This window comes from Cervus elaphus, chromosome 1, assembly GCF_910594005.1.
Source record: "Cervus elaphus chromosome 1, mCerEla1.1, whole genome shotgun sequence".
NCBI classification, from domain to species: domain Eukaryota; kingdom Metazoa; phylum Chordata; class Mammalia; order Artiodactyla; family Cervidae; genus Cervus; species Cervus elaphus.
In genome coordinates, this window is record NC_057815.1 from 37,724,874 (window position 1) to 37,743,875 (window position 19,002).

Below are 19,002 nucleotides of genomic sequence, written 5' to 3' on the forward strand. Positions count from 1 at the left end.
ACCCAGAAACATGGAGTTCGGTAGTCCAAAACCAATACAGTAACTCCATGATCATCAATCAGTACACAAGTTCCTTCTACCTTGTAGCTTTCCATCTTCAGCATACTGCTTCTACCTCATGGTCCAAAATGACTGATCCAGCTCCAGCCATTGTGTCCACGTTCCAACCAACAAGAATAAAAGGTAAAAAGAAGGAAATCTTTTTTTATTTTTTTTTATTTATTTTTTTTTTTGTAGAAGGAAATCTTTTTTTTTTTTAAATGACATTATCTAGAAGTAGCACCCACTACTTCTGCTTATATTTAATTGACCCAGTCATGTGTAAGGAAATAGTCATATGTGAGGAGAGCTGGGAAATACAATTTATTCTAGGTGTCTGTGCTTTGCTAAAAATTGGAGGACATGAAGAAGAGGAGAGTAACTATGAAAGGACAACTAATTTATTCAACATCTACACTTGAATAACTCATAGGCATCTTGCACTGAATATAAATCTGAACTCATTATCTGGCTCCCCACCTGATTCTCCTCCAGTTTTCTCCATCTCAGCCAATGGAGAGCCCTATTCTGGCTCAAGCCAGAAACCTAATGTCATTGTTATAATTCCCCTGCTGTCAACTCTCCCTCCAAAATACAACTCAAATTCACCTAATCCCCTCTATTCCCTCTACTAATACACACTGTCAACAACCTCTAACTTGTCTCCCAGTGTCCCCCCTGGCCTCGATCCAGGTCATTCTCCACACTGCAGCCAGAATGATTTTCTAAAATGAAAAATCTGAGCAGGTCACTCCTCTCCTCAGGTGCCTTGGAAGCTGCCTGTGGCACTTAGGAAGAAGACTCGGAACCTTTCAAAGGCCCTGTGTGGCCTCTGCCCATCTTCATCTTGCACCGCTAACTTTCTGCTCTCCAAGCTACAGCCAAGCTTGGCTTCCTGCTGATGCTTCTTCCTTGTCAGGCTCCTTCCTGACTGTCCATGCAGCCCCTCTGCTTCCACCTCCTTCTCCAGCCGGTCAATGCCCACTGATCCCTTAAGACTCAGCAGAAACATCATGTCCTCAGGGGAAAACTCCAAGGTTTGAGACTAAACTTTCACAGCACCCTTTGGTGGCCTTCCCAGGTGGTGCTAGTGGTAAAGAACCCACCTGCCATTGGAGGAGACATAGTATCCTTTGGTACTTTCATTTTTCACTCTTTACATCTTACAGCACTTATCACAATAAGAATTTAAGTGATTATTTGCTTATTGAGCTTTAACACCCTTTAGGTGATAAGCTCTTTGAGTCTGGTGACCAGATATTTGTGATAGTTAAATTTATGCATTGACTTGGCTGGCCCACAAGTACTCAAATATTTGGTTAAACATTATTCAGGGTTTTGTCTATGAGGACATTTCTGGATGAGATTAACACTTGAATCAATAGCCTGAATAAAGCAGACCTCTCTCCCCAGTGTGGGTGGGCCTCAACCAATCATTTGAAGGCCTGAATAGAATTCTCTCTCTCTCTGCCTGACTGTACTTGGCTGGGACCTTGGTCTCCTCCTGCCTTAGGACTCAGACTCAGACTGGAACCTACACCATCATCAGCTCTCCTAGTTCTCTGGCCCTTGGACTTGGGCTGGAACTCACTCTATTGGTTCCTTGGGTCTTCAGTTTGCCAACTACAGATGGCTGTACCCATCTGAATGAAGAGTTCCAAAGAATAGCAAGGAGAGATAAGAAAGCCTTCCTTAGTGATCAATGCAAAAAAATAGAGGAAAACACTAGAACGGGAAAGACTAGAGATCTCTTCAAGAAAATTAGAGATACCAAGGGAACATTTCATGCAAAGATGGGCACAAAAAAGCACATAAATGGTAGGGACCTAACAGAAGCAGAAAATATTAAGAAGAGGTGGCAAGAATACACAGAAGAACTATACAAAAATGATCTTCATGACCTAGATAACCATGATGGTGTGATCACTCACCTAAAGCCAGACATCCTGGAGTGCGAAATCAAGTGAGCCTTTGGAAGCATCACTACAAACAAAGCTAGAGGAGGTGATGGAATTCCAGTTGAGCTATTTCAAATCCTCAAAGATGATGCTATACAAGTGCTGCACTCAATATGCCAGCAAATTTGGAAAACTCAGCAGTGGACACAGGACTGGAAAAGATGAGTTTTCATTCCAATCCCAAAGAGAGGCAATGGCAAAGAATGTTCAAAGTACAGCACAATTGCATTCATCTCACACGCTAGCAAAGTAATGCTCAAAATTCTCTAAGACAGGCTTCAACAGTACGTGAACCATGAACTTCCAGATGTTGAAGCTGGATTTAGAAAAGGCGGAGGAACCAGAGATCAAATTGCCGACATCTGCTGGATCATTGAAAAAGCAAGAGAATTCCAGAAAAACATCTACTTCTGCTTTATTGACTATGCCAAAGCCTTTGACTGTGTGGATCACAACAAACTGTGAAAAATTCAACCGATGGGAATACCATACCACCTTACCTGCCTCCTGAGAAATCTGTATGTGGGTCGAGAGGCAGCAACTAGAACCAGACGTGGAACAACAGACTGGTTCCAAATTGGAAAGGAATACGTCAAGACTATATGTTGTCACCCTGCTTATTTAACTCATATGCAGAGTACATCATTCGAAACACCGGACTGGATGAAGCACAAGCTGGAATCAAGATTGCCAGGAGAAATATCAATAACCTCAGATATGCAGATGACACCACCCTTGTGGCAGAAAGCAAAGAACTAAAGAGCCTCTTGATGAAAGTGAAAGAGGAGAGTGAAAAAGTTGGCTTAAAAGCTCAACATTCAGAAAACTAAGATCATGGCAACTGGTCCCATCAGTTCATGGCAAATAGATGGGGAAACAATGGAAACAGTGAGAGACGATATTTTTGGGAGCTCCAAAATCACTGCAGATGGTGACTGCAGCCATGAAATTAAAAGACACTTGCTCCTTGGAAGAAAAGCTGTGACCAACCTAGATAGCATATTAAAAAGCAGAGACATTACTTTGCCAACAAAGATCCATCTAGTCAAAGCTCTGGTTTTTCTAGTAGTCACGTACGGATGTTGAGAATTGGAGTATAATGAAAGCTGAGCGCCGAAGAATTGATGCTTTTGAACTATGATGTTGGAGAAGACTCTTGAGAGTCCCTTGGACTGCAAGGAGATCAAACCAGTCAATCCTAAAGGAAATCAGTCCTGAATGTTCATTGGAATAACTGAGGTTGAAGCTGAATCTTCAATACTTTGGCCTTGAATGTGAAGAACTGACTCACTGGAAAAGACCCTGATGCTGAGAAAGATTGAAGGCAGGAGGAGAAGGGAACGACAGAGAATAAGATGGCTGGATGGCATCACTGACTCGATGGACATGAGTTTGAGCATGCTCAGGTGGTTGGTGATGGACACAGAAGCCTGGAGTGCTGCAGTCTATGGGGTCGCAAAGAGTCAGACACGACTGGGCGACTGAACTGAACTGTAGATGGTGCACTTTTTCAGCCTCCACGATAATGCGAGCCAGTTCCTTACAGTAAATCAATCTCTTTTTCTGTCTCTCAAATTGTGAATGAGTCCGTTGTCTCTAAATGCTATGACTCCCTGGATAATAACCAACTTATTTCTACTGACCAGGCGCCTGGCACTTTAACCAAAATTCATGAGAAAGTGCCATTTCTCCATGTCACACATAAGAAAACTTAAGATCAGAGTCTTCATACAACTCTCTTCTCCGAAGGTCTCATTTATACCAATAAGCAAGCCTGGCCCTCCCAAGTACTGCTGTTAACCTTCCCCGTTCGGGGCCAAGGATTATTAAGCTAATGGAAGTGACACCACCGCCCCCACCCCAACCCTAGAGGAAAAAGAGGCGAAAACCTGGCGCTCATTTAGGCATCAGCGCAGGTCACTTGGGCTTTTCTGCCCGTCCCCTCCACCCTTCCTTCGTGCGCATTAGAGATCCCTAGCCCGAGCCGGCCCTAAACTTGGCTGCGCGCTCCCGAACTAGAGCGCGGGGGCGGGGCGGGGCGGGGCGGTGGAGCTCGGGCCACGCCCACCCTCGGCCCCGCCCCTCCCCGGTCCGAGTCGGTCACCGCCAGCCCACAGCCGCCATTTCCTGTCCGGACCTGGGCGCGCGTCAGGTAACTGCAGCGGGGTGGCCCAGCCTGCCCACGCCCAGGTCTGGTCCTCATCTCTCGTCAGAACTGAGCAGAGGACACTGGTTTGGGCTCCAGTCGATGGGATGGGATCAGCTGTGGGCTAGGACTCCCATGGCGGGCACTGGGCGGGTGGACGCTACGGAGCAATTGCTAGGCAACGATGCCGCGGCCCCGCCCTCCTGCGCCGGGTGGGCGGGGCGTGTCTAGGCCCCTGCACACACTGAGGCTCCAGCGAGCCGCAGGCTTCTAGCTGGTGAGGAACTTCTTGGGCCTCACCAGTCCTGTCCTTCTTGTCAGGTCGTGGGTTTGCTGGCTAGGCAGGGCGCGCCCTCAGACCCCGCCCTGGGAGCCGAGGGTTTGGTGCCTGCCCAGGGTAGTTCTGAGCCTGCCTTCTGCCCCTCCTAACCTTGATCACGTTAACTCACTTGACTAGGCCTCAGTTCCAAACGGAGCCTAAGTTGTTAGAGCTGGAAAGAAGCCTATGGATCATTTAGTTAAGCCACAAGTCCCCTGCCCTGATTTTACAGATAATGATGCCTCACAGTAACCAGTCATCATCGCGAGTGCCTGGCACTTTTAATTAGTCCGCAAATAGCCCTGTTTGCTAGAACCAATGAGGCCTGTAAGGCTCAGAGAGGTTGTGCCTTTAGCTAAGGTAACACAGCTTATGTAACTAACTGGTGGGATCTCAAAAGAGATCAAATAACTCACAGCTTGTTCCTGGCAGATCTGGAATTTCCAGTTAAAGGTGGCTTTGAAGACTACTATTAAACCTAACCGTGAATCAGAATTACTTGGAGAGTGCTTAAAACTGTACACTTCTGGGTACTCTCACAAGCTTACTGAGGGGCTCTGGGCTAAGACTGAGGAATCTGTGTACTAAGTCAGTTTTTGCTTGATTTTTATGATCTGTGGGTGGACCTTTGGGAACCACTGGCTACAGCGTGAAGCCTTTTCACCCAAAAACAGCTGAGAGGTGATCCAGCTCAAGTACCTGGAGAGAAGATAAGGCTGGACGGTCAGGTTCCAGCCCCTCAGTCAATTTGTAGCTCCTCTTCACTTCTCAGAAACAAGCCTGAGGCTTATATTTTAAACAAGTTTGAACATGTAGATGCAGATTACCTGTTTCTGGTTGCCTGTCACAAGGTCAGGTCTAAACTTCTGGCTGGGCCAGCCTGTCAAGATCAAAGTCAAGGGTTAGCGTTCTCTATCCCTGGCAGCTTGTCAGCTGCTCCACCCGGTCTCCTGCACACCAGATCCCTTACCCGCAGTGGATGTGGGCTTTGTGGGGACGTTTTGCAGAGCAGTTTCCCCACTGGAGGAGGTTGGCAGCTTTCTGGCAATATCACCACATGTAATGAGTGTCCCTTGGCCTTAACAGGAGTCAGAATGAAATAGATCACCCGGCTTGTTATTCATGACTTTTCTAAACACAAATCTGTCTTTAAAATAATCACTTGGCTCTTGGTTTTAGCAGGCTAATAAGCTTGACGAATCTGTTTAGTGTTTTATTATTATTAATTTTCATCGTGTATGCTGCCTCCCTCAGGGATTCTGGTTCACAATGGCTGACTATCAAGAGGAAGACTTGCAGAAATTTCTTAAAAATATGGATGAAATCAGTAAGTACCAGTAAATCATATACAAATTAAATTTTACTTCAGGGAAGTGGAGTGACTAAAGAGAGATGATTACTCTAAGTTAGTTCCTGGGTTGCCTGACAGGTTTATGACTCTTAAGGAAAAAAAAATGTCATTGAGATTAAACAGAAGAGGGTATCAAGAAATAAGTAATATTGGAGCCTGGGGCTAATGTTTTCTGGCTGTTAATTGGTATCAGTGAAGCTGTTAATATTCTGATTGGAATTCAGGTTGACCACTCTTCGTATTTTCTCCCCTTCGTTGTAGAAGCAGGTCAAAAGGAGCTTCCATTTCCCCATCACCAATGAGCTCTTCCGTTTGAGGTCACTCAGGAGCCTCATTGATCTGGAATCCATCTTGTCTAGGGGGAAAGCCATTTCTGGTTTTGAGCTGCAGTGTGTGCGTGTGTGTTAAGTCACTTCAGTCGTGTCTCTTTGCGACCCTGTGGAGTGTAGCCCACCAGGCTCCTCTGTCCATGGGATTCTCCAGGCAAGAATACTGGAGTGGGTTGCCATGTCCTCCTCTAGGGGATCTTCCCGACCCAGGGATCAAGCTCACATCTCTTATGTCTCCTGCATTCATAGGCAGGTTCTTTACCACTGGGCCACCTGGGAAGCCCTTTGAGCTGCAGAGGCAAAGTCAAATGGCTTCCCTCAGTATCCATCACATTACATCTGCCACACCCGTGTCTCTATTCCTCTAGGTAGGAAGACCCTTCCGCAGCTCAGACAACTGGGCTTTCAGAGGACACGCTGATCACACAGACCACATACAGGAGATTCCGAAGTACCCAGTCCCTGTTCAGACTTCAAGGAGCTTGTCTGAGGTTCAGTCAGTTCAGTCGATCAGTCACCTCCGACTCTTTGCAACCCTATGGACTGTTTGAGGGTAGAAACAAGAAAGCTGACAATAAAACAAAACTTATCTAATAGAAATATATTGAAGTTGTCGCTTCTCACAGGCCGTATGGCTCCAAAGAATAAAATTGTTTTTAAAATAGTCCAGGCAGCTTCATAGATGATACATCCTTGGTGTGTTCTTTGCTTTCGTCACGGGCCTCTCCTCTGCCCATCCCGCACATGTTGTTCTGGCCTGGCCCACTGCTCACCACTTTCTCTGCTGGTGGTTTAGCCCAAGCATGTGGTTTTAGCTCTCACCCTTGTTGATGACCCCACATCTCAATTGCCACCAGCTGTGTTTTTGACCTTCAGCCTCTGTGCCAGCTGTCACATCCATGTGTCCCTCAAACACCAGGAACTTCCTGTGTCCAAAGTTCAGTTGATCGTCTCTTTCCCCTCTGTCCCCCTCCCCCAAATAAAACTTGCTTCTCCTACTCTCCCCTTCATTCTAGTCTTACTTGGTGGCACTATCATCCCCTAAATTTACAAGTCACACTGGCCTCCCCCGCTCCCAGCCCTGAATTTAATCAACCCTCAGATTTGCTTTCTTTGTCCAGCTCTGTCCTCTCCCAATTTCCCTTTGTTCTGCTTCTCTAATCCAGACTATTTCAACAACCCCCTGATTGGGTTTCCTGCCTCTAGGCTCACACTCCCCACAGAGTAATGTATCTAAAATGCAAATCTGACCCAGACACTTCTCTGCTTGGATTCTTCCCGCAGTCACAATAAATTTCAAGCTCTCATCAGGACCCAAGTCCTCCCGTGACCTTACCCTTGCCTCTCGCCTCTCCTTACCTCACACTTGAGCAACAAACTACTTCTGCTCCCCACACACACCCCTGAAGCTCCCACTGTGCCTGTTGGCTTTCTTCTCTCTGCTTCTTCATCTTTCTTTATCTGGCTAACACTCATTCATACCCCAAGTTCATTCCCATATCACTTATATCAATACTGTATGTAGAACTGTCTGTGTTGACAGATATGTTCTATAATCTGCAGTGTGCACGATGTAACCAATGGCCGCACGTGGCCATCGAGGGTTTGAAATGTGACTGGTGCTATTAATGAAGTGAGTTCCCCTACTGTTTCATTTATTTGTGGTTGTTTAGTGACTGTCATGTCCGTCTCTTTTGCGACCCTGTGGACTGTAGCCCACAAGCTCCTCTGTCCATGGGATTCTCCAGTCAAGATTACTGGAGTGGGTTGCCATTTCCTTCTCCAGGGGATTTTCCTAACCCAGGGATTGAACCCATGTCTCCTGTTGGGCAGGCGTATTCTCTACCTCTGAGCCACCAGGGAAGCCCCAGGGGTCAAACCTTCATCTCTTGCCTCTCCTGCATAGCCAGGCAGATTCTTTACCACTGTGCCGCCTGGGATGCCCTATTTTATTTATACATAATTTAAATGTATATAGCCACATGTGTATAGATTCTATACATTCATTTCTTGGGTGCTTATTATGTATTGAGTGTGCTAGATCCTGGAAAGAGCAGTAACAGTGAATAAGAACCATCTTCCTTCCTGATACCTACAATCCAGTGAGAAAAGGCAGGTATTAAACAAGTAATTTCAACTGTGGTGTATGCTACAAAGAGAGATTTGTAACATGCTAAACATGCTAAGGAATCTAACTCAGTTAAGGGAGTCGTATGAGTCTATTTGGGCTGCTGTAACAAGATACCACAGACTGGGGGACTTAAGCAACAGAAATTCATTTTTGCCACAGTTCTGGAGGTCAGAAGTCCATGATCAAAGTGTTAGGTTTAGTTTCTCCTGAGCCCTCTCTCCCTGGATTGCATTTCTTACTGTGTCCTCACATGGCCTTTTCTCTGTGTGTGCACATTCCTGATGTCTCCTCCTCCTCTTATATGGACACAAATCCAAATGGTTTAAGGCCCCACCCTTATGACCTCATTTGTCTTTCATGACCTCTTTGAAAGCCCCATCTCCAAATACAGTCACAGTGCAGGAGTTAAGACTTCAACATATGAATTGGGGGAGAGGGGCACAATTCAATCCACAAATAGAGGCTTCCCTGAAGGATGAGATTTAGGCACAAATCTGAAGTGTGAGTAGGAGTTGGCCATTGGGGAGAGAGAGGGGAGTACTGTAAATGAGAAAGTAGGTAGGAAAGCTGAAAGTTAAGAGAGAGTGTGGCACCTTTGAGAAACTGGAAGATTAAGTGTAGCTGGAGAGAAGAGATCAAGAAGAGAAGGGTCTCATCTGAGTCCAGAGAGGCCAGATCAGTGAAGACCTTGGAAGCCATGGTAAGGAATTCGTGTTCATCCTGAGAGCAGTGGGAATGTTTTAGAGGGTTTACTCGGAGTGGAAACGTGGTCAGATTTACATCTTAGAAAAGTCACTCTGGCCATGGTGTAGATGTAGACTAGAGGAGAGACACAGACAGGTGCTGAGATCCAGCTGGGAGGCTGTCACAGAGTTCCGGGGAGAAGAGAATGGGGCCGGAATGGATGCAAGTAGACTTTGAAAAGAGATTTCAGACCTTATTTGACAAGCTTTAGTGATGATGGCTAAGAGGTCAGAGAGAGAGCAAAAGCTTGCAAATGAGTCTGAGAATCTTGATTGAATGACAGGTGGATGGTTGGGCCATCTGCTGAGATAGGGGCATTTGAAAGAAGAACACTTTTGGGAGAAAGAGGATGGGCAGGTCAAGTTCAATGAGTAAGGCATCCCGGTGAAAATGTTCTGAAGGCAGCTGGCTTTGTGAGTCTGAGCCTAGGAAAGAGAGAATAGGTGAGGAGTTTGGCTTAGGAGGCACTGGGATCTGCATAGCACATAGAGCCTTGGCAAAGAGCAGGAATCCTGAGAAGCTGGAGAAAAAGAGAGGAGGGCTCGGGCAGAGCCTTGAGGATCGCCATGATTTAGAACGATGTAGGAGAGGAAAAACAGGAGCAAGCAAAGGAGACCAAAAGCAATGACTAGAGAGGTAGGCGGAAAATTGGGTGAAGTTCATGTTATGGAAGCAAAGGGAAAAGATCATCTCATAGAGAAGGAAGTGGGCAGCATTTGTCAGATGTTTCAGAGAGCTTGATCAAAACAAGCACTAAAGAATGATCATTAAATGTAACAACACGAAGATCGTTTGTACCTTTGGTGGAAAAAACTTTGGAATAGGAGAAACCAAACTGTAGTGTATAGAAGAGCAAGTGGGATCTCCATTTCCAGTAATATTACTGGTGAGAGACTCTAAAATCCCTCCCACATAATACAATACATCCAGAAAGGCTGGATAAAACATGATAGACTCCAAGCTTTTAATTTGTTAAGCATGTTTGTTAAAATGGAAAGAGTTTCCATTATAAGAAAAGCAAAGCATAAGATCTAAGCTTGTAGAGGGTAAAAAAGGACTAAGGAAACTCAGTGACTCCAATGAAGACAGGAAAAGAAGGGAAGAAAATGTAAATACAAGACATGAAATATAGTGAAAATTAGTCTAAACACTGAATCAATTATGGTGAAATAAATAGACTAATCTCCAGTTAAAACAGATTGTCAGATTGTATTTTTAAAAATCAGTTATTATGCTGTATAAAACAGACACACTAAAATTAAGGACTCAGAAAAGTTGAACCTTCAAAACAAAAAAATATTTGTGATATAAATACTATCCAAAGGAAGGTAGATGTTGAATATTACTATCAGACAAAATCGACTTTAAAGCATAGACTGTAATTTCTAAGGAAAAATTCACAAGGAAGATAAAAATTTCTAAATTTGCAAACTTTCAAGTCCCTCCAACTATTTGAAAAGCTGATAATTCCCGTCTTACACAAGTTGTTACAGAGAAGAGAAAACAGAGGATGCCCCCAATCATTATATGAAACTAGACACCAAAATAAAAAACATGCAGTACTAGAAGGAAATAGTGCAGTATTATTTATAAATATAGTTGGAATCTTAATTACAACGCTAGAAAACCAAATCCAGTGATGAATTAAAACATAATTTATCATGGTCAAGTTGGTCTGTCTAAAGAATGCAAGAATGGTTGAATACTAGAAAATTTATTAATGTACTTTCAAATTTTAACATTTTAAAAGAGAAAAGCCATAAGGTTATTTTAGCTGATACAAAAATTTTAAATAAGACATTTGTTAGACTTCAAAGCCCATTTGTGATAAAAATTCATGTCGACCGAGACTAGAAGGAAGCCTGAAAGAATACCAACTGAAACCTCATTGCAGACCCTCATGTGCTTGCGTGCTAAGTCACTTCAGTCGTGTCCGACTCTTTGCAACCCTATGGATCATACCACCAGGCTCCTCTGTCCATGATATTCTCCAGATGGGAATACTGGAGTGCGTTGCCATGCCCTCCTCCAAGGATCTTCTCAGCCCAGGGGTCAAACCCACATCTCCTCCACTGGGAGGCGGGCTCTTTACCACCAGTGCTGCCTGGAAAGCCCTGCAAACCCTCATGCGGACATTCACACTTCTAGTGAAATAAGGATTCTCTTAAAAGTCCAGAACAAGGCTCAGATACTATCATTGCTTTTATTTAGCACTTTACTGGTTGTTGTAGAAATAAGTCAAGGAAAATGGATAAAAAGTAGAAAAGTTTGAAAAGGTGAATGAAACTCTTATTATCTTTGGACAATGTGAGAGTCTACAGAGAAAAATTCAAGAATATCTGTCAATAAATTATTAAAGAAGGAAATTGAGCAAGGTTTTTAGATATAAGATTAATGTATAAAATTCAGTTGCATTCTTATATACTTGCTATATACCCACAACACTTCATCAACAATACCAAAACAAAGCCATCAAAATACATTCAGTATTTCTTTATGGAGAAAATTATAAAGAAAATTATAAATATATATATATATATCTTTCTAAATAGATATAAAGAAATAAATATATTTCTTATGGAGAAAATTATAAAATTTAATTGAAATTAAATTTGTCTATATGGATTTAAAGAAATGATGAATAGATAAGTAAGTAAATAGATATGTAAGGTAAATCTCCATGGAGACTCATGGATATTTAATACAATACTATCATGTTTGTTTTCTTGCTCAAATTGTTTCAAAAGTTTTGACCACTGGGAGTTCTTTTGACTGAATTTTATAATTTTCTCCATAAAGGTCTTGCATACATTTTGATGGATTTATTTTGGCATTGTAAATAAAGTATTCTCCACCCTAGGAGGTAGGGTGCTTCTGTGGTGGCTCGGGTGGTAAAGAATCTGCCTACAGTGCAGGAGACCTGGATTTGATCCCTGGGTCGGGATCTGCCCTGGAGAAGGGGATGGCTGCCCACTCCAGTGTTCTTGCCCGGAGACTCCCATGGGCAGAGGAGCCTGGTGGGCTGCAGTCCATGGGGTCGCAAAGAGTTGGACACGACTGAGCGACTAACAGTACTACTAGAAATGCTGCCTGGGATAGATCAAAATCCCCAGAATGTTTCGTTTAGAATTCAACAGGCTGATTCCAGAGTTCTCATGGAAGAGCAAAGGGCCACGAATAATGCAGGAAATTTTGCAGAAAAACAAGAAGGTGGGATCCCCCTACTAGACACTCAAGTTTTGTTATAAAGCTGTAGTAATTAGGCATGGACGTTTTGGTGCTGGAAAAGACCAGTCATCTGGTAGAACAGAATGAAGAGCCCTAGAGCAGGTTCACACATGCAACATGAAACAGGGATGACACAGTTCACGGGGAGAAAGCAGGGACTCTTCAACAAATGGTGCTCCTGCCCTACACAAAGTCAGCTCCAGGGGACTTCCCTGGTGGTCCAGTGGTTAAGACTTCATGCTTCCACTGCAGGGAGCACAGGTTTGATCCCTGGTTGGGTAACTAAGAGCCCTGCGTATCCGCACAGCCAAAAAAAAAAAAAAAAGAGCTAGTCGGCTCCAGATGGATTAAATACCTTAATGAGAAAAACAAAATGTTAAAACTTTTAGAAGACACACAAGAGTATATTTGTAAACTTAATATACACAAAGGCATAAGTCATAAGGGGAAATATTGGTACATTTAAGGCATAGAAAATCTCTTCAATGGAAGGTTCCATAAAAACAAATTAAAAACACACCATACCCAAGTAGAAAATGTTCATAAACATATATAACAGTCCAGAATATATAAAACAATCACAATAAGAAAAAGACAAACAACCCAATAGAAAATAGGAGCAGGCAATTCACAGAAAGGAAATCCAGATGGCCTATAAACCAATAAAAAGATGCTGGATCCCAGTCACATTCAAGAAAAGGCAAATGACAACATTAAGGAGATAAACGCATTATAGTGAAAACAGCATAGAAGTATGAGAACAAGTGTTAACAAGGATGTGGAGGTGGGAACTCTCGTACACAGCTTGTAGGAATAAAAATTGTTATAGCCCTAGCCTAAAGAATATGTCACATACGTGCGTGGGGAAATATATACATATATTCAATTCAGCATTTATTTGCTGTAGAAAAAAATGTAAAAACCAATAAGAGAATGAATCACCTATGTAAAATAAGTAAAATGAATCAACTGGAACTATTTGTATCAAGAACAAATCTCTAAAGCATAATAAGAGAAAAAAACTAAGTTGCAAAAGAATGCACATTTTATTTAAAAAAAACATTTATTTAAGATGTTTAAATACATGCATTTACACAAGCTCTCTAGTAGGTGAATAAGTTTTGGGAGTCTAATAAACAGCATAGTGATTACAGTTAACAATACTGTACACTTTAAAGTTGCTGAGAGGAGATCTTAAATATTCTTACCACTCACACACACACAAAAAATTGAAATATGAATGTGTTAACTCATCTTGGTGTGGGAACCATTTCTCACTGTATACCTGTATCAGATCACCATGTGATACACCTTACACTTACACATACACATTGTCATGTGTCAATTGTATCTCAAAAAAGCTGGAAAAAATAGAAGTCCTTCCCCATGAAATTTACTACACCATCATTGATATTGAATTAGGGTCTTTCTTTTTGAAGACCTTACTTGAATGATTCACCTCTGATTTCTCCTCTAGCCAGTTTAATTCAGGAGATGAATTCCGATGATCCAGCCGTACGTGAGAAAGCGGTCCTTGAGACAGAAAAGAGACTACAGTTTCCAGAGGGGGACCAAGAGGAGGACGAGTGCAGGACCACCGTGAACAAGACCACAATCAGTCCCCCGCAAGCTCCCATGAAGGTGCCCTTTCCTTATCGTGGAGTTATCTGTGTAGACACAGCAAGGAAGTCTGCATGGAACAGAGGAAGGAGTGCTTTAATCTCAACTGCCTGGTGAGGCTGAAATAGACTTGTCCTTTAGATTCACTAGATTTTTCACAAGGAAGTATAAACTCTGATATATTTTTCTTGGCCTTTCTGAGTCATCCTTAAACAATCCTTTTGGTTAGTTTTAATGAAAATTTGGCCTCTCCACCCACTGAGATTAGGACCATTTTTAAGCTGTTAATGTAACCGCTTACTAACTCATAGTTCCAATTCATGCAGCCACAGCTGGAGTCCCTGGTTTCTGCAGACTAGCCCCATAACAGCTATGCCCATAATCAGATCTCCTGATTTAAAGCAAACCCCCTGAATTTGGAACCTTCTAGTATTATGGCTAAAGGAAAGGACTCTACTCCCCCCTTCATATTTATCTGCCTTCTTGGTTTGTATATGTATAAATAAGAGAGTAGTTTTTGAAATTTGTTTCTTTCTTTTTATGATAACCTGTGCCCTGCAGGATGCAGATGAAATAAACACAGGTAAGGACTGCATCTCTCTTCCCAATGTGTATTATTCATTTAAAGTCAGTGTTTATTGATTGTGGCTTCTAGACCCTTAAATTATAGCCTCTGGGCTTACAAACAACCATAAACAAAACCTACTGATCACCCAATTCTGTTACTAGTGGTCAGAGGGAATGGCGCTCAGAGGATTTTTCCTGTGTTCTGACCAATCTTCTGTACACTGAATTCAGTTATTCTGTTTCATCCAATTTACTCTTAGCTACTCAGAAGGATCCAGAGAGCTTCTCAGTTGCTCCGCTCAGCAGCTCATTATGTTAAGTGGAACCAAAAAAGTCCGTCTTCAAAGAAAAACTGTTTTAAAAGGCATAATTCAAATTTGAAGCACAGACATAGTCATCATGTATAATAATACATCACACAGATTCCCATTGAATGTTGAATTAAGAAAATGTCATTTCAGTTGTCTCCAAAATCTGTGTGTGTGTGTGTGTGTGTGTGCGCGCGCGCGTGTGCCTACATGTGTATGCATGAAATGTGTGGCTCTAAAACTCTGAAGTGGCTTTTTTTCTGAATTTGAGCTAAAGAACTGATTATAGTATTTGGATTTTTCTTTTTTAATATTTGAAATCACTCTGTTGTCAGAAGCCTTCTTGGCATCTCTGGAGAAGGATGCTAAAGAACGTGCCAAAAGAAGAAGGGAAAACAAAGTCTTAGCAGATGGTAATTGTCAGTCTTTTCACTTTTCAATGGCAGGGATGGTTTGTGCTGGAAAAAGCAGGGGAGTTTATGCTTCTGTTTGAGGACAGAAAGATTCCCAGTGGGTGGGTTCAGAATGCGCCTGAGGCAGTGGGACCTGGCCAGGCAGAGACTTGTCTGTTTCCTGTTTCTACTGCAACAGGCGGAGAGGCAGACACAGCCCCAAGATAGCCTCCACAGTCAGACCTGTTTCTAAAGCATATCGTTGAATGTAGCAGCACTGAAGGATGCTTGGAAAGAAGGGAGGGGTGGGAGTGAGGTGCCACTCTCTAGCCTCAGGCGCAGATGAAGATGTGAAAAAGAAAAGCGAAACAAGCAAACAAAGCTGGGAGAAAGTGAAAGTCGCTCAGTCGTACCGACTCTTTGTGACCCCATAAACTATACAGTCCATGGAATTCTCCAGGCCAGAATACTGAAGTGGGTAGCCTTTCCCTTCTCCAGGAGATCTTCCCACCCAGAGATCGAACCCAGGTCTCCCGCATTGCGGGTAGATTCTTTACCAGCTGAGCCACAAGGGAAGTCCCAAAATACTGGAGTGGGTAGTCTATCCTTTCTCCAGGGGATCTTCCCATCCCAGGGATCAAACCCAGGTCTCCTGCATTGCAGGCGGATTCTTCACCAACTGAGCTATGAGGGAAGCCCCAAGCTGGGAGAAAGGAGAGGGGAAATAAAGGAAAAGAAAGAGCTGGGGTTGTGTGTGTGTGGTCATGGGATGGGGGGATACATATGACAGAAGAATACTTTCAGCATTTACTTTATATCACTCAGTGCTGTGTGCGCTGCAGATCCGAATGATTCCATGTTTGCTAGAAAATTAGTCGTTTGAATCTCTTTATTAGACACTGAATGTGTAGATTTGCTCCTTGTGGCAAGCTTGGGATATTCCGAGCCTTGAGGCAGAAACATTTGCTTTTTCTGAGAAGCTGCGTAGAAGACTTGGGGTGGATTTATATAAAAGAAATCGACCCAGAAATGATCTGCAGAGAGAAGGAAGTGCCAGGCCCCCTTTGGATGGATGGACATACTAACCTTCAAAGTAGAATGGGAAAATCAGGGCAGTGAAGCTTGAAAGCATTTTCCGGTGTGTGGGGAGAGCTCACCTGTATGACTTTTGTTCTCACAGCCCTGAAAGAAAAGGGGAATGAAGCATTTGTCAGAGGTGATTATGAAACAGCCATCCTGTGCTACAGTGAGGGTTTGGAGAAGCTGAAGGACATGAAGGTGCTGTACACCAACCGAGCTCAGGTCAGTGAGGCAAGGTTGTGTCCGCGGGATTTCCCCAGGGGCCGGTAGCCGCTAACCTTGTGAAAGCAGAGAAAGATGAGGTTAGCTGGCACCAGTGGTGTGGTGGTGAATGCACAGTGGCCGGCTCTGGTTGGGGTGGGGCTGGAGGCTGATTTGCATGGAGCGTTTGCCAATTTCCATGGTGTAAATACTCTCGTTATGGTCCAGTTTCAAGCTACCAACTCGGACTCATTAAAGGAGGACTTGGGAATAGCTACACATAATCAGCTCTCTCCATAGTAAAAGTCTCCCATCTCATCACTGATGGTCCCTCGTGTGTAGCTGAGAAAGCCAGTGGAACGAGACAGCCTGTGGGACCTTGGAATTCTGCCACCACTGACTTAGTTCATCCTCTTTTTTGATGCCAGTTTAAGGCTCCTAAGGGTAACTCTCTTGTTAATTTCTTACTCATTGTATGAATCCCTCCTTGATTAAGATTCTGTGATTGGGTATACTCGAGCTAATGGGCCTGAGCCAATTTCTCAGAAATTTTGAGTTTGTAAAACCCCTGATACTTCCATTTAATATCACAGATGAGCTCAGATTTCTGGAACACCAGATAAAAATCATTACCTTGGTGTTTATCATCTACTCCTTAATGAAGGGACAAGATGAATAGTTTTCAGTTGAAACAAAAATGTCACCTGTGACCTTATCTTTGAAAAGTGCTTGAGTTTGTGCATGGGAGAGCTGTCTCCTGCTCAGGCCTGAAAAATTGGCAGATTTGTGGACATGATTATCTGATGATCAGAGTATGTCAGCAGGACCTGGGTGAGATGAACTTGATGTCATGTCATTGACAAGGAGAGGATCCTTGTCAGCTCCAATTTTGTAACTCAGGATTAAGAATATCCTGCTGTGGTATGTTGAGGAAGAGTACAAGAAACAGGACATCAGCAGTCCAAAAAGTCTGGACAGTGACAATGATTTAATGATAAATAAAGTCCAAGCACAACATAAACTCATTAGTTCACCAGTTTGGATAAATCAGTCTCGAGTTGAGGTGTCATTTACCTACCCCCATTTGTGGAGAAAAAATTGTTATAAGGAAGTGAACTGGTAAATAAAACGACCAGAGGTTGATTTTTTGCCATGTCCATTTTATCGCCCTTACAAGATTATACACTTTTTGAGGGTAAAAATTGCCATATGCTTTTCCGCCTAATGGTGTGCTTATAACCAATGTTCAATAAATCCTTATTAAGTTATATAACACTTGGTGGAGGCACAGCAAGTCCATTTGAAGAAGTGAGGTTTCTGTTGACATGTCAAAAGAAACAGCTAAATGCAAACAAACAATTAATATGATAATTATAGTTCTTTTTTATTTATCACAAATTTGGTCTCCAAACCATTTACCTACTGATGCTTATTCAGTCTTATTACTCTGAAGTTACCTGAAAGCTATAAAATTGAATTGCCTTTAGAATGTTATATAATGCAGACTTACATCTAATTCAGATGGTCTATACCCTTGATTCATCTAAATTAGTTACACTTTTACGGTACTCAAGTTTAAGCAATACTTTGATTAGCTCTGGAGAACCACATTAAGAATGACTGTGGATAAAAATAGGTAAATGCAATGAAAAGCTTTGGGGGAGCAATTCCTTCCTCTTTTCCCAAAGAGAAAGCTTATTCAGAGACAAATAAATGCAAAATGTGCTGCCTGGTGTTAGGAACCATTTGAACCATTGACTGTTTTTAAAATGCCTCCCTGTTTGCATGTGGTGTTAGAAAACACTTAATAAGGACCCTGTGAATTGAGTGTCGCTGCTTGCTAGAGAGAAAACTTACCCTTTCATGGCTTTGTTTTTCTCCCGGAGCTAGTGTTATGATCAATAGATTGCTGGCGTAATTTAGATAAATCAGGAGTTTAATTGCCATTTGGAAAAGTCGTTCTTTTCAAAATGTGGAAAAACAAAAGCAAACAGGGAATTTAGAGGGTGTTGAGTCCAAGCTTTAAAAAAGAAAAAGAAGCAAAAGTGAAAGACTGTGTAGAGACATTGTTGAAGCCCATACAGAGTCTGCATCCTGAATAACAATGTCGTGAAGTCATGACTAAAGTTGTCTAGAAGGATGCTAGTTTCTTCCTCACATCCTCTGACTTCCAAATGAAACCCCAAACCCAGAGGAAAGGATGGTGCTTTATATAGAACAGAGGGCTCAAAGAGTCATCATCTTCAATTAGTACTGAACCCCTGTTAATGAAAGCACTGCCTAGCAGCTTCCTTCCTATTGGTACAAAGAGCTGCCCAGCAGAAATTCCATTAACCTGCTGTTGCCTGCTCCCCCTTCACTTTGGTTGACTGCTTAGATTTTCGTGAATTATAACACTAACTCATAATTGGCTTGTCCATGTAGATGTCTCATCCAATTTATTGTCCAGAATGTCACAGTGCCCTGGTGCGGTTTTGATCATGGGCAGACCTCTGTGGAGTATTGGATCTGTTATTGGTGACTAATGGTACCCTGGTGCCTAGTTTTCCTTTCTTCCAACAGGGTGATCACTGCTGCTTCTTAGGGAAC

The 19,002-nt window shown here is 42.8% G+C and overlaps 1 protein-coding gene across 2 annotated transcripts in view; it reads left to right on the forward strand.

The window, feature by feature from the left end:
• Positions 1-4,107: 4,107 nt before the first annotated feature.
• TTC12 (tetratricopeptide repeat domain 12) overlaps positions 4,108-19,002 on the forward strand; it is a 52,746-nt gene continuing 37,851 nt past the window's right edge. Inside the window, exons 1-6 of one of the 2 annotated variants that reach the window (XM_043899530.1) lie at positions 4,108-4,149; positions 5,717-5,789; positions 13,723-13,886; positions 14,427-14,448; positions 15,076-15,153; positions 16,313-16,434. In XM_043899530.1, coding sequence (XP_043755465.1) covers positions 5,732-5,789; positions 13,723-13,886; positions 14,427-14,448; positions 15,076-15,153; positions 16,313-16,434 — 444 coding nt within the window. In that variant the 5' untranslated portion in view covers positions 4,108-4,149; positions 5,717-5,731. Of the gene's footprint in view, positions 4,150-5,697; positions 5,790-13,722; positions 13,887-14,426; positions 14,449-15,075; positions 15,154-16,312; positions 16,435-19,002 lie in introns of those variants that run through there. The other variant, XM_043899541.1, reaches the window with a different exon arrangement.